The sequence below is a fragment of the Vanellus vanellus genome (assembly GCF_965231255.1).
Source record: "Vanellus vanellus genome assembly, chromosome: 2".
NCBI lineage: Eukaryota > Metazoa > Chordata > Aves > Charadriiformes > Charadriidae > Vanellus > Vanellus vanellus.
Genome location: NC_138906.1, coordinates 113,808,491 through 113,824,426, shown reverse-complemented (window position 1 = coordinate 113,824,426; position 15,936 = coordinate 113,808,491). Strand labels below are relative to the sequence as shown.

At 46.8% G+C, this 15,936-nt stretch overlaps 1 protein-coding gene across 1 annotated transcript in view; it reads left to right on the top strand.

The window, feature by feature from the left end:
• The first annotated feature begins 4,078 nt into the window (after positions 1-4,078).
• Positions 4,079-15,936, top strand: part of RAB31 (RAB31, member RAS oncogene family) — a 69,010-nt gene continuing 57,152 nt past the window's right edge. Inside the window, exon 1 of the mRNA XM_082479529.1 lies at positions 4,079-4,134. Coding sequence (XP_082335655.1) covers positions 4,096-4,134 — 39 coding nt within the window. The 5' untranslated portion in view covers positions 4,079-4,095. The remainder of the gene's footprint in view (positions 4,135-15,936) is intronic.

Below are 15,936 nucleotides of genomic sequence, written 5' to 3'. Positions count from 1 at the left end.
CCGTGCCTTGGGAATCAGAGCTGGGATGGCAGCCCATAGTAGGAGGGCTTGGATTGAACTCGCCAGTGAAGAGGAGGGATAACATTTTTGTGTGAGGAAGATGCTTGCCAAGAAATCGAGAGGGAAGGCAATAGTGGGAGAAAGGAAGTAACTCATCAGGTGCTCGGGACAGACAACAGCAGTTTCGGGCGCTGGGTACACATCAGGCTCTTGGAGGGATCTTTCTCTGCATAGGTCACTCATTGGAGACAGAAAGCAGGAGGAGGAAGGCAGATGCCTTCATAAGCCTGGGAACATTGCCAGCACCTCACAAGCATCTCATTTCCTACACAGGCGAGATAAATACCGCTGCACCACTTTTAGAGAGGAAGAGACTGAGGTTGTAGAAAACTTTTACATGTAGGACTAATTTTCTACCAGCACGAGCTACAGCGGGGCAGGAACATGTGAGTAGGGGCAAAAAGGAGGGGGGCAGCAGCCCCGGCTGGGGGACCACACAATGGGACAGGGCACTGCTAGGTACCCAGCCCCAGGTCTCACAGCAAGGCAATGCTTCAGTCTTCTGTACTCCTGGTCTTGCGCCTCTAAGCAGGAGGCTGTCTTCCTTTCTCTATTACATGAAATCAGTGGTGTTACACCGAAAAAAACTAAGGTGAGTGACAGGATAGTCCTCCTTTAGCTGTCTAAGCAAAAAAAAAAAAACCAACCCAAACCAACAAAGTGAAGGGTGAATCAATCCTACCCTCCCAAGGCCTCTAGGACTACCTTGAATTTCCAGGCAGAGACAGACCTGAACAAACCTCCCAGTTATCGCGCACTCAGAAACACCTTGAGCCAGATTGCATGTTGCTGGCTTACACCCAGCTCTGAGGACCTAAATCTCTCTCTCACACTGAGGAGTAACTAATTGGACATTGGTGCCATTGCACTGTTATAAAATTAGAATAAACTGAAGGATGGTCTGGCTCCTCTGGTTTCTGGACACTGAAGCAAATGATTTCTGAGGAGAGAATGGATCACCTGAAACTCTCAAGGAAGGCTGCTGAAAAAGAGACCCCCTTGGCTTCGTAATTCCCAAATGCAAAATACAGTTGGGTAGAAAGAAGTGAGGTAAATCATTGCTTCAAAACTTATAATTATTCATTGAATAAGACGCTACACGAGAGAACAAAAAGAACACCTTTAGGATGCAAAGACTTGTTTTCCTTTGCTTTTAACCAACCATTTGAAACCACTGCAACATGACCAATTCCTCAGAAATGTTTTCCTGACCACAGCGTCTTGCATGCAGACAAACACAAGGATTATGCCAGTTCCTGGAAGAACGAACGTCATTAGCTTTTTTTAATACCGGAGCACATGTCTGTTTGTATTGTTGTTTTTCTCTCTTCTTATCTCTCCAATTTTGAGGGATATTTTTTCCTTTTTTTTTTTTTTTTTGGTTCCTAGACTCTTTGTTTAAATGAGTACAATGGGTTATTTTTTCCTCTGGTTGTTCATTTTGTTTGGCTCTTCAGACTTTTTGCCTGTGTATGTAAAATTGCCCTTCCTTAACACTCTCTATCTTGCTGTTTCAGCCTGAACAGCTTCCACTGGGCCATCTTCGTGCTACCGTTCTAAACAATTTGCTTGTTTGTAAGTAGCTAATTAGTTACTTGCTATCTTCAGAATTAAGCCTTTGAGGTCTGGGCTTTGACCTTTTTTAGTCAGGGCTCCTGTTTCACCACTGCGTATTTGAGAAGTTTCCTCAGATAAGGAGAAAGATGGGAATCTGACTTGCTTTCCTGGACAGGTTTCTCTGTTTTTTGACGCGGTGGTGCTGAGTCAGGGCAGCAATTAGGCATGTACCGACATGCCTTTGAAGTCAGCGGGATGTATTACTGTCTCATGGACGGGCTTAAGCAAGTGCTCTCCCGAACTGGAACTTCATTTATTGTACTCTAGTGCATGCCTACATTGAGAGGCTTTGGGAAGTTAAGGCACCTCGGTTAAAGCTGCAGCGTCAATGCATGCATAGTAAAGTGCATTAATGTGCTTTATGGATGCTCTCATTACATCACTGTAGCTTAATCTGAGCGAACCTGTAGACAAGCCCTCAATCTGTGCTTGTGACACTGAACAGCTTTGAACACAGTGTGCCACTTATCACTCTCTTTCTGTAATCCACAATCTAATGTAGATTAGACTACAATCTACTGTAATTCAATTGTTTCTTGATGAAATCAATTCAGTTGGTATAATCTTTCGTGTGTAAAATAAGCAAAAATTCCAAGACTTTGAGTATTTCAAATACGGACCAAAAAAAGGGATAGATGACCAATAGGATACATGAAAGACATGGAAATGTTTAAAGATGTTACAAAAAAAGAGAAGAATTTATGGAAAGGTGATCCTGAACCATAACACTGTCTGTGAATCTCAGTCCCTCAACAGTGGAAAATTCTGAATCAAAGTTCAGAGGAGCAATGTTTTACTCAGACTTAAAATTGAAAGAAAGGATGGAGTGAGATGGTTTTTAAATTAAAAAATCATATGTCTTGTTGATTTGTAGAATTCATTATGGGCTGAAATGTTGGGCCGCTTTAAATTAGTTGTGGTATGAGTGCAAACTGTAATTGTTCTGTGTTAGTGAGTGTATTCTATTTACTTATCAGAAGACTTTATTGTATAATGCATTCTTGTGGAAAGGCAATGAGCAGAGAGAATCCTAGCAATATTCCGTACTGGTTGTCTGAAAAACCTGCTGTGTTTTGTTTCTCTTTGCTTAGTTCTCCTAAAAAAAGAGAAAAGCTTAATTAAACCACAAGCATCTCTCTCTGATGAGCCTCTCCTTTGACATCTTTCTTTTAATAGTCTCCTGACAGGCTGTGATACTCCACTAGAAATGCTTTGTGTTTTCCTCCTTGGGGATAACAACTGCTTTGTTCCAAGCATTTCCTTGGCCTAGGATTCGGGAGCTCTGGAAGAGTGCAAACATCTTCTTCTAGCCTATCAGCGTGAGCGTAGGACCCAATGTGGAACTAATTAGTGACATAATGAACACCACGACAGTTTATTGCCAGGAAGCTCCTTAATGACGTGGCAGTAACCTCACAATGACTAATCAAGATTTTCTTCATTTCCCTTTAGCAATTCTACCTGACAAATTAGTGAAAAAATTAAAATAAAACTGTAAGTAGAGAGGAGGCTATGACTTAAAATACCTGACAGGTGATGCTTTTCTGTATTTCGGGGGTTATAGCATGCAACTCTTCTCCATAAATTCTAGGAGATTGGCTACCGGGAGCAGAGAAGAGTGTTTATGACCCCCCCCATCATTGATTTTGGTGGACCGGTCCCAACATGAGCTGCGACGTAGCATTTACCAGAACTTTTTGATGTATGGGGGCGCAGCCCTACCAACACTGACGGTTTTAATCAAAAATGGGTATGTATTACCAAGACTGGGTAAAAATGGAGTTACCCATTACTAGGACTGGGTAAAAACGGCGTGACCCAGAATGTTTTATGAACGTAGTAAGTCAAACTGGGGGGGGGGGGGAGAAATGGTAGATGGATGCAGATGGTTCACAACCACCGAAGCAGTCCAAAACCCTGCACCTAGACCAGCACACGGGGTGTAGGACTAAGCGTCTGTGCAGTCCCAGGCGGGACGCAGCCCTCGCACCCGGTATTTTTCCCACAACAGCAACTATTTACACCATTATCTCCCCGATCACGACGTCTCGTCCGCGACCCGGGCGCGGAGTTCGCAGCACCGAGCGGATTTACCCTCCCTCCTCCAGCCCACAAACCACCCGTGCCCGCCACCGGGGTCTCTCCCCGGCGGGACCCGGCGGTCTCTCCCCGGCGGGACCCACCGCCCTCGGGAGCCGGGGGATGATGGAGGGGGGGGGCGGGCAGCGCGAGGCGGGGCCGGGGCCGCGCGCATGTGACCGGCGGCGGCGGGGGCGGCCCCGGGGAGGGGTGAGAGGGGGTGCGGCGGAGCGGGGGGGGGAGGGAGCGGGGGAAGCTGTGCCGCGCCGCGGCGGGGCAGTGCGGAGCGGCGGCGGCGGCGGCGGGGCGGGGGATGCGGAGCGGCCGGGCCCCGGGCAGATGATGGCGATACGCGAGCTGAAAGTGTGTCTGCTTGGAGTGAGTAGAGGGGACCCGCGGGGATGTGGGGGTGTGGGTGTGTGTGGTCACTTCCTCCCCCCGCCTCCACCCCGCCGATGGGGGCTGAAGGAGGTGGGGGTGCTCGCTAGAAAGGGGGACACTTCCAGCCCTCACCCCGCTCCCGGAGGGTGTCGCGTCTCTCCGGCCCGGCCCGGGGGCGGGGGGGCAGTTGGGGGAAAGGGGGGGTCTCGGCCGCGGTGAATTCCTCCACGCCGAGACTTGGCCGCCGCTCACCGGGGAAGGAGCGAGGCTGTGGTGGGGTGTTTTTTGTTTTGTTTTTGTCTTGTTTCTGAACTTTTTAAAAGGCAGAAGGGCGGAGCGGGGCGGGGGGGGGGGGGGGGGGGAGTGAAGGTTTCTCTTTTGGGGGGCGCCTGTCCCTGTGCCCCCCAGCGCTTCCCAAGCGCGGTTCCGTCGCCGGCGGAGAAGCGGCTCTCCCCGGGCCGCGGGGGGCGGTGGCGGCCCCAGTCCCGCGTCGGGTCTCCCTGCGGTGCCGGAGCCCCGAAAGGGATGCGGGAGGGTTTCGGGTCCGGTTCGTCTTCGCCGAGCCCCTACCACAACGGGGGGAAGCGACAGACCGGGGGCGGGGGTGCGGGGAGCGGCATCCCCGAGACATTCCTGCGGGTGGGTCCTTCTCCCGTTCCCCTCGTCCCCGTGTCACCTACGGGCTGGGTCGGTGCTTCGTTTAATTACTCGCCTGGGTTTATTCAGAGCTTCCTTCGCTCGGCCCCTTACAGGAATGCCCTTTCTGCCACTGCTTCCTCCCCCTTCCCGCCCCCCCCCCCTTTTGCTTTTTTGGCGAACCCGCGTGTGCGTCTTTCACATCTGGAGCAGCAATGTGCTGAGCTCTGCAGTTTGGCTCCGGCTGCCCCCTCTCACGCCGGCAGATTCACGGGCAAAATGCGCTCACCGAGTTGCTGCAGACCCCGCTGGGAGGACAGAGCCACCTCCGCTGACAGTCGCTGGTAGAGCATCGCTACTTAATTTGCGAAATAAAAAAATAAAATCAAATTGTCAGATGCGAGTTAGGCTGCTTTTAGGTACTTATCTCCATAAGCATTCAGAAAAGCGGCATGAATGAAGGCGTTTTAGAGTGAATTCTCGTTCGTGCAGTACCAGTGAGTTAAACATTTAAAAACCAAATACAGACACTCCAGTTCTCTCTGGTTTGTGTTGACGCTTACCCTGGCAGGAGTGGGTACCTTGCCCTGGAGTAAGTGCCAGGACATGGTGCCAGGGCGCTGGAGAGTTCAACCCAAAGTATTTTGCAGTTGACCATTCCTCCTTTCTCGGTAAGAGCTTCTGCTTGCAGCTTTTAAAATGGCATAGAGACAAAATAAATGTGGTTTATACAAACCTGAGGAGCCTGTGGTAGAATATGTGGATATGTCCTTATTTTTCTTCCCCAGCAGAAAATCCAGTAATTTTATAGAGATGAAGTGTCTTGTGGAATGACATTCCTCTTGCCCATTATTTATTGCTGTTCTGTAACATTAAAATGTACTGGAGGTTTTGGAAGGCAATTGTTTACTACTTTTAAGACAGGAAAAGAAGCCTATAAAGCAGCTCTGTGTTACTAGGAGTATGCAATTACTATGTAGGTACATTAAAATGATAGGGTGGTGGTGGGAATGCTTAGGGAGACGTAAGTGTCCATAGTTATAGTTGCTTAGTAGTTAGTGAGATGTTCCTTCCTGAGTTTTAATAGGGTGTAGACCTAGAAAACCATCTACTTCTGATCATAGACATCTCATTTACCATGGAGGTTAATGCTCTGTTTTCCCAAAAGTGAGGACTCTTTTATATGACACAGCCTCTTGGGAAGCTCAGACAGGCTTTCAGAACAGAGACTCTCCATGTGACTCTCTCACACTCCATGTGAACAAGTGCAGGCATTAATGTTAATAACCCCAAAATATATTTTCAGATCTAGCAAAAGAGATTTTAACAGTTGTCTTTTCAAGAGGTCCTGGACCTGGTAGGTTAATCTGCATCGTATCTAGTAGATCCCCTGATAATCAATCAAGTCTGGCATGTCCAAGTCCAAGATGGGTTCCTAACCTTGTTAGAAATTAGGGATTAAATTGGTTTGTAAACCTGTATCCCTCTCTATGAACAAAGCCCTAGTTTGCACCTGTAAATCGAACCAGAGGATCGCCGATGGCCTACAGCCCCCAGCTGTGTGAAGGGTCTGGGCTTGGGCTATTTGTGCCAGCTCAGAATTCCCCAGTGGGGAAAAAAAATCGCAGCTGGCGCAAAGTTTGCAAAGCCAGCTTCTCCGCAAGCACTGAAGCCCTGCTTGTCTCTGTAGAGGGTCTGGATGGGAGGGTGAGGGGAGAGGGGAAGAGAAAAACCAGAGCTGTGCTCCACGTTGCCAGGCCCTATAAGCTAGCACAGTACTCCAGGGCCATTGTTTGACGAGGAGCCATCGCAGCAGAGATGGGGAATCAAATTATCAGCTCTTGGATGCACCCCTACATTGCCCAGGTCATGCTGTAGCACAGGAGGGAACCTGGCCTTTAATTTTCAACATAAATCTATCATAACTGGGGTTTGGGTATCTGCTTTTCACTTCCTCCTCCAGAGTAGCTCGGGGTTTTTAAAAGTCTCTCTAGACGTGATGGGAGATTTGGAGCAGCCTGGAGTAGCGCGCAGCAAGGGGATGGTCGTGGGGTTTATACGAGTTGAAGGAGACACCAGCAAGAGAATGACAGGAAAATTGGGGCAGCTCAAGGCTAGGTGTGAGTCAGTTTGGGAGGCAGGCTTTGTTGATCGCAGAGCTTTGTTACTTGTGAGTTTGGGAGGGCAGTGCTTTGAGGAGAGATGATTCTGGCTTGCCGTGGGGCTGGCAGGAACAGGATGCCTGCCTAATTGTTCAGTGCCTCACAGCCTTAGGTGTAAGAGCTGTGGAGCTACAATTTTAATAGCTCTCTTGAGCATGTTGCCATCATGCGAATGGCCTCAAGCCTGCTCCTAAACTGCTTCACCTGGTAAATTATCGCTGTTGGGCAGTGACATATCTGCAGGTGGAAGGTGTTCATCTTTGTAAGTGCAAACGCTTGAGCATCTGCTCCAAGTCCTGTCTTGTCACCCCAAACTCTTCCTGGTCTCTCGGTCCAGTCTGTTCTTTGCAGCAGTTCTCCCTCTGTTAGAGGCCACCTGCTTCTGGGGCTGAGCAGGTTTTAGCTGCAGCTCAGTTTATGCGGTGAAATGAACTGCAGCTCCCATGTGGCTTGCGTGATGTTTCTGTCCTGAGTGGGCACCCTCTTGAGGGGGTGAAGGAGAGGGGGGCTGGTGTGTTCCTGAGCTGTGCTTCGGTGCTGAAATGTGGCCAGGCGTGTGGCTGGGAAGATCTGCCAGGTTTCCTAATCTGGCTGTGGCTGCCGAGTGCCATGTGCCTTGGCTCCCAACGTTTTCTTTATGCAGGCTGGAGGAGCGATTTACAGCTCTCTGCCAAGTCCTGACATAATCGTGTGTGGCAACCACAGAAGAGATTGCCAGGTTTAGGACTAAGGAAAAGTTTCTTGTCTTTGTCACTTCCTGAGGAAACTTTGATGGCCCTTCAGAGAGACTTTGGGAGGTGGCTTGCTAACTACCATCTAAAGTGACCTCCATTACTCCTTTCCTTTTGTTTTTGTTTATTACATTTTTGTGTTGTGACTGTTCATTATAGGACCAAAGGAGTTAGGTTTGGAAGAGACTCAGAGGTTACCCTTTGGCCTTAAAGTTCCTCTCATAACTTAACATGACATACGTTTGTCTCACCCCTTCCTAAAAAACTCACCATGAAGGTTTATCTTCTCCCCAGGGTTGTGTCCCAGAGCTTAACTGCTCTTACCGTAGAAAGTTTTTTCCCCAAATGTAGTGCCTACATTTTCCTTGCCGGAGACTTCATTTCTTCACCCTCCTGTTTGTGTTTCCATTTTCTTGCTCATAAGGAGTCCTTTGCTGGTGTGCGTTCTACTAGCATGCAGCCTGCAAATACTGTCCGAAGTTGGTAAGCCTACGTTTGTAAAAGGGGTGACGTTTCCTCTGTGGAGGAGAAGGAGGTTTCCTCAGGAGTTTCACCACAACTGGATTCCAGTTGCTAGGTATGGGCTACAGTTTATTACCGTCGATGATGTCGTGCGCCTCTGCGTGCAGCGTCTGCGCATGCAGGCTGTGGAACTGAGCTCAGAATTGTTCGATATTTAAAGTAATTGGGAATGCGATAATAGTTTTCTTAAGGAGAAAAATCTCTCTGGTTTTCCTGTCTTCATGCCACGATAATGTAAAGATCTAGATTCTGTTGGATGGAGAACAAATTCCTGTAGCAGAGTGTATGCTTTCAGCACGAAGCTTAAGTACCTGCTCTTCTTCTTGAAGTAGCTATTATACTGAACGCGTATGACAGTATCTTTTCGTTTGTGTTGGTGTTTATGAAAGACAACAATTTTACTTCTCTTTTGACTTCAATATGTTTGTCATTATTAATGCTCTTAGTGCCTAGCTGTCCCAAACCAAATAGGAGCACTGCTGTTAAAACCAAAACCCCATCCCTGGGTGGGTTGTACCAGTTAAGGACCTTCCTTCTCACTGGGTACATGCAAGGGGGTCTGCATGTTAAGACGAGCATCCTACTGAAGACAGTGACACTACGTGGGTGTGGAAGCTGTGCATGCCACCACAGCTGCAGTGCCGTAGCGTAAAACAGAACAAGAGGGACCAAAGTAGTGCAGACAACAAAGGTGGCTGCGAAAAGAAGAAAATTGTACTGATGAAGTAAATGTATGCCTTCTAAAATTTTGCCTGAAAAATACCTGTCTGAGAGAAGAACAGAGACTGACAAGTGATATTTTTTTTTTCCGTGTTAATGGTTCATTATCACCTACTTATTCATTCACGGTTTATTATGTAAACAAGTAGCTCTATCGTGAGAGAAATTTTTGAATCATGACTTTGCGTGGCTGGCTGTCTTGTGGAGTCACCGGTGTGAAATGTCTGTTGTCACAGCCTTTCCATCAAAGGAGCCCTCATCTGTGTCTCTCTCCTAGCCGCTTATTTCTTTGCCTTGTAGTGAAACATCAAATCACGTGTAAAACTGGACAATGATTTTAAGTCCACAGGGAACTGAAGGGCAGACAGCCAGACACACGGTTAGTGTGACTACATATGCCTCATTTCCTTGGGAAATGGCATTCTTCCTTGGTGGAGAATACTCTGAAGTTTGCACTTACACGTGCATATTTCCATACCCCATTGCCCTGCTTTGCCATTCAAAAGAACAGTCTACCAGAATAGTCTACCAGGATACTGAAGAAGACTGAGACTGTGGTCATTTTGTTTTTTTTTTTTTGAAAAATAGCGCATAAAAATCGAGTTACATAGCAAACGAGAAATGCCTTTTCTTTTGTGTCAATAAGTATGTTCAGAAGCCTAATCTACCCTTTTCTGTTTAATTTATAGAACGTTTAAATGACTAAATCATTTTTTTTTCAATGTAGACATCAAATATGTAGGTAAACAATTTATCAGAATTTAACAGAATTCGGGATTTCATATGACCTTGGCCTTACTGCTTTCCTGGCGTATCTACAAAACATTTTTATTTACTCATATATTCCAAAAGTTTTGGGTGGGATTGCTTAAGAAAGTGAGTAGACTGGGTTATGACCTGAATATCCTGCTAGGAAAAGATGAGCACGGGGGCCACGTTCTACTTTCGTTTCCAGCAGTACAACCAAACTGGATTTTTGAAGCGGCAGAAGGGAGGACGTGAAGCAGGTTTTACTTTCAGTAGCTGCAAAGCCTCTGAAGGGGAAGCTCGTTATTACTAATCAGCTGGGCAGCAAAAGAATACCCTGTGGCTGGTGCCAGTTGCTGGGAGGACCGCACGTGGTCGACTCCGGTCCACTGATAACCAGCTCTCGGCTCCCGTCCGCTGCTCATAACTCGCCTATGGAATGAGACCCTGCTGTGGCTATCATCCGAATATCACCTGCAGGCTGTAGCTTCACTGTCTCTCAAATTGTATTTATTTCTTTTGTTTATAGTGTTACCAATTGGGTTGTTTTTAATTGGTTTTGGTTTGTTTTATTTTTAGGTTTCCCCAGCCCCTTGCTCCGGTCCCTCTTTTTGATTTCTTAGATTTGGCTGAAAAAAATGTGGAACTTCTTGTTTTACAGTAATTCTGAGAAAAAAAGTAAATTCTTTCTATGAAAATAAGGAAGTTGAATTGATAATAAACTCTTTTAACTGGGATGAATGCAGTTTTAGCCCCAGTCAGTGAAGTAGTGCTGAGGCAGAATGTGTGGAGCAACCAGAAACTCTCCGCGCGAGGAATGTGGGGGGGAAAGAAAAACCCTCTCATTCTCATCAGGCGATTCCTTTTAACTGGCTCAAGTCAAGCCATATTCAAAGGCCATTTTTCATTTACATTTAAACTATGTTTTCTGAGACTCTGGTTGATGGTGCAACCTGTTTCAAGGGTGATATTTTGCCTTATTGATAGGGTGTGTTGCAGCTAGAGGGCAGTTTAAGGAAGAGGCAAAAGCGGCGTTAGCTGAGCTGCTCGTGGGCAAAGGCCTCGGAACCCGCAGGGCTTTTGCGTATGATGGTGTTCACAAATTACAGTGCTGGTGAATTTTGCCAGCGATGGGTTGTGTCTGAGCTGGCTGTTGTGTGGGTGCTGCAGACTCTGCAGGTGTACAGGCCGGATAAGACATATTCTTTCTAAAATTTCTCAAGATAACTCCTTGCTGAGTGGAGCGTTTCCAGGGAGGCTGGAGCCACAGCTCTGCTCCGGTTGCTTTCAGACTGCCACCTTTTCTTTTGCCTCCCTTCTGCTCCTTCTTCCAAATGCCATTTGCCCAGTCCCCTAACTGGGATTGTTGATTTGATGGTCCCTGTTTGGATGAGATCAGGGCTGGTACCATTTTCTTCCTTCCCTACTCTTTGGTTTTGAGAGGTGCATTGGAAGGGAGCGGAGCTGGCTTTAGGCAGGTTTGCTAAACTTGACCCCACCTTCCCCCACAGTTCGGGTGCTGCCTCAGAAAAAAACCTGTTGAGTGCAGGGCAGCTTCTTTCTTCTCAGCTTCAGTGGCTCAGGTGCTCAGTTCCCATCCTCCGTTGATGGAGGGCTGTAGTTTGGACTTGTGGTTTGACTTCCTTGCCGTCATCTCCACCTCCGCCTGGAGGTTTGGGGCTTCCTCTGCTTGTGTTTTCCTCAAGCTGCCTCGGGGGCCAGCTAAATGCCCAACACATGGATACCCAGAGGTACCCGGAGTTACCCTCCAAAAGGGTCAAGTAAGGTGGTGGGAAACTGGGAGGGTTCATTTGCTTCGATTTACTGGATCCTGACATGGAAGGGAACAAATGCGTTTGCCCTGGCTAAATTAGGTAGTGAGCGTGTCAGGCGTTTTGGTCTTTCTCAGGGTTGGTCCCATTCTTTGATGAAGCTTATCCTGGGAGAGCCACGGATCTCGTTTTTGGTACAACGATCGTTTGCCATCTCCAGAGCTGGCAGCACATGTCAGGTCAGTAAGTACCTGTTCCCTCTTCTGCTCCTTGGTTTCCTCACCTGTGCCATGGATGCTGCACGCAGGCTAATAGCCAAGAGCTTCTTACTCTGCATCATGGCTTCAGCTGGTCCCCACCAGCTCTGCAGCCCTGTGGGCGAGCCAGACCCACAGCAGCTTGCACGGAGGACCGTAGCATGCAACCACCCATGGGCATGGCCGAAGCTCTCGGTTGTGGGTCGCTCTGGTGTCCTGGGACCTTTCTGCAGGGGTGACATGAGGACATGGGTGGGAACAGCTCTTCCTTGGGCGGTCCAGGCAGTGGCCCTGCCTGCTGGGGGAGGAGGAGAAGGAGTGCTTGCCACTTCTTGGCTCTCCTGGAGAGCCTTCACTGCTCTGCTCCTTGTCGGGGCTTGTCGTGCCCCCAGCTAACTCGCCTACGCAGCGATGGGCAGCTCGTGTGACTTCAGCTCTGCAGCCCCTTGCCAGAAGGTGCACGAGAGCTCCACAGGGACATGTGCTCCCAAAGTAAATGAGAACAGAAGATGTTTTTATTCTCATGGAGATGTTTTTCTTCCTCTCTACCTACCTTGTACAGACTGGGTAATGGCATAAGGGTCAAGGTGACTGGAAATTTCTTAAATTCCATCTCAGCTTAGCTTGTAATATGTCAGGAAAGGCAGACGTTTCAGTTTTCTTCTGAAACGTCTTCTACACCCTTCCTGTGAACGCTTGCAGTTTTGAACACCACTGCAAAAAGACAAATCCGAGCTTTAGAAAGCCGCCAGCGGAGGTGGATGGGCGGCCGGCTCGGAGCACAGCCCTTGTGTAAGCAAATGCCAGTGGTTTGATTTACAGTCTCCAGCCTTGCGGGGCCGCCCCTGAAAGCTGAACAACAGGCAGTGGAACAAATGCTTTTTATTTTCGCCTGGCTATTTTTAAACATAAATGCTAGTTATTATGTGGTTTTTATATTTCTTGGAGGAGAGGGTAGAACAGTTACGGTTTTGCACTTTTTGTTTTGGACAGAGTATGTTCTTTTTCGGGCAACATGTGGAAGTACATGTGCATGAAATCCAGCTACTAAATACTTTGTGTCCCCGAGTTATTGTTTCCTCCTTTGTCAGCAGAGGGACAGGATGCTGCGGACGTCATTGGGTGTCCCGGTTGGACCCGTCAGCCTCTGCCGGGCACAACTGCAGGGCACTATAAAAAACTGTAAGGGAAATCTCTTAAAATGATAAGTAACATCCTCGTGCAGAAATTAACCTACAGTTACGGACTCTCTGAGACAGATTTTCCTTTGCTTTAAAGCCTGTCTACAGAACCAAAGTGAGTTAAAGAGGTTCCTAAAGTGGGGGTTTAATTTTGAAAAAATACTTTTTTTTTGGCCCATATAATTCTGCAGCAAACAACACTTAGTAAGTGTCAATAGGATCTGACGGTTCATGAGCAAAGCTGTGATTCTGACCGATGGGATGTGTCTGAAGCCATTTGCATGTCCTCCTTTGGTCACTGGTGACCCATGAGATACAGTGGGCATTGGAGTGGCTTTAACCTTCTCTATCTTATGCTTGTAATCAGTAGCTGGTACCCTGCCTCCAGGATTGCCGTTGCGTGTGTCCTCCAGACGTTCCCATTTACTGCTTGTGAGGCTGATACTGGGAATCAGCAACACAGGAGGAATCCTTAGGTATTTGGTCAACATCTGGTGTGTGCCAACGCAGAGAAGCTATAGTAGGGATCACTGGGCTTCCCAAAGACTAATGTGAAAATCATCCCTGGGAGGACTCCCCTGAACGTGGTGTAGAGTCACAACAAGGCTTAATTTGGCTCTTGGGACTTTAATTCATTTTTAACTACTTGACTTAAGGGGGAGAAAGTACGTTATTGCTATGGTTAGTAGTTTAGGAGTTAGAAGCATATTGCAACTGAAAAAAATGAGGTATTTGTCCATGCGCAGTCACAATTTTAATCTTGAGCAACTTCTGCCATCTGTGGAAGCAAATACTATGTTTGCTTAAGACAGACTTTGTTAATTAAAAAAACTCACCTCTGACTGGCACACACCGCTACCAGTCTGTAAAGGCACACTTCCACTTTGTGGCTGGATAGATCTGGTGGTTGGTTAATTCTTGGAGGAATTTGGGAAATGAGAAAAAACAGATTCCCTTTATTGGATAGGAAGCCCATTATCTCTTCTAACACCCCCCCCCGCCCCCTTTTTCCTTACCATACTAAATATAAGCGGACCTATTTTGAGTCATAAAATCAACACTTGCAATATGTCTTCTTAAAGCTGATATGAAAAGGAAGCTTCCAACCACATTTAGGCCAGAAGTCCTTCATGGTGCGTAATTCATGCTGACTTCAACCTTTGCAATACTATACAGACAATCCTACTTTTAGGATATTCAGTTTTTGAATATGCTAAAAACAATTTTTTCTCTTACATTATCCCTTAAGTCATCTTTTTTTTTTTTTTTTTTGGATGATAACGCTCTTGTGGAAGATTCAAGGAAATTCGAACTTTGTTTTTGTCTTAGTTTGCTTGAATGTCAGTGAAACAGTGTCCCCCACATTTGATGTCTTCAACTGTTAGGACTCCAGCAGCAGAGTGGAGTTTGCATGAATAGCCTTCAGAGTCAATTATCTGTCCTTTGATATTCCTCCCCCATCCACCGTTCGGTATTTTTCTTTAATTTTTTTTCCTGCAGGATGTGCTTGAAAATAATAAATGCATGCCTAGGTATTAGACAGACAGTTGGAGCACATTTTATGTGACAAAAATGGCAGTGGTATAAAACCAGATAACATAAATGCTGATTTAAGATTATGTTACTGAAGCCCTAATTTGAGTAGTGTCTTTAAGCACGTTTTGAATTCGAAGCACTGGGGTAATCCCTCTTCAGCAGTGTATAAGGGTACAACCTTTGCTGAACGGGCTCAACTGAATCCCAAGCTTGAAGCTCAGAGTATACTTTAATGTGCAGCTGAATGCAGTGCTGTGTGGAGGACAAAGATCAAAAGTTTATGTAAATTAAGTATTTGAGATAACACAGCTCTTGAGTGATTTCTGTCGGTTAACATTAAAAGCAGATAACGTAGCTCGGTTTTACCTCTGCTTGGTTTTCAGCATTTGGTAGGCTCTTTGGAGATGGTGCTTTATTTGACCAGGTAATTAAGCTGAGCCAGAGTTTCTTGGCCAGGTTTGCCTTCTCCTTTAGGCTGGTGTGGAGAAGAAGAGAGAGAGAATGAACCTTTGGCACCTGTAGAATAAGTCCGTATTAGAAAAGTTTTTCTGAAGGAGAGTGGTAGCCCTACAGCCTAAAAAGCTTTTCAGAAATAGCTTAAGTGATGGCCAGTAGAAAAAGGGATGTAAGTCAGTGTAGAGGAGATTTGGAGGAACACAGTGATAAAGAAAGAGGCTAATGGAGGAGGAGGAAGTAGAGGACCGAGGCTGAGAGAAAACATTAGAGGACTGTTGTGGGGGGCTGGTGGGAGGGAACGAGGAACATGGGGGGAGCAGGAGCGAGGGAAAGAGAAGCTGAGAATAAGGAAACGGAAAACCACACAGAGCCAAACATACAAAATAATAAGGTGGGGTTAAAAAACACCATCACCTCTTCCTTGGTTTTAGCCTTCAGTTTCTTTCTCTCTGTTTTTTTCCTTTTAAAGCTGTAACTTTGTCTTAGTTAGCATTGTTTCATTTATGTTTCAAAACAGTTTTGTCCGGCTGAACCTGCAGAATTGTTGTTTACGTTGCATTAAATGAAGCTGTATCTTTTGACCAGTCAGGAACACTCTGTTGCAGGTCTGGTAACTGGAAGGAAAGGTCTGGTAGGATCTCATGGGCCACTTGAGATGTTGTCCAGAATCCCTGTGCCTCTCATTCTGCAGTGTCTGGGGGTCTGCAGGAGCCTTGGACTCAGTCCCACACGGTCCCAATCACTCAGGCTGTGACACAGAAAGTGAGTTTAGCACCCAAACATCCTGTCCTGAGAGGCACTCCTTGGTACCCTCTGTGGCTCAGGCTCTTCCTGCTTTGGAGGGAAACATCAAATCGGCTCTTCCATCCCAGCTGTTCTTGACCTTGAGGAGATGTCCTTAAATGTACTAAACTTCATGGTTCAGGATTGCCATTTGAAATGCTCCCAGAGTGTTTTCAATTGAGATTTGCAAAGTCCGTATGCTTTTTGACCGTTTTTGGATCCCTGTTTCGGAGTGAAGATGAGGAAAATTGGCCAGGTGAATCAAAACTTCCTTCTGACAGTCAGTTGTGAGATAC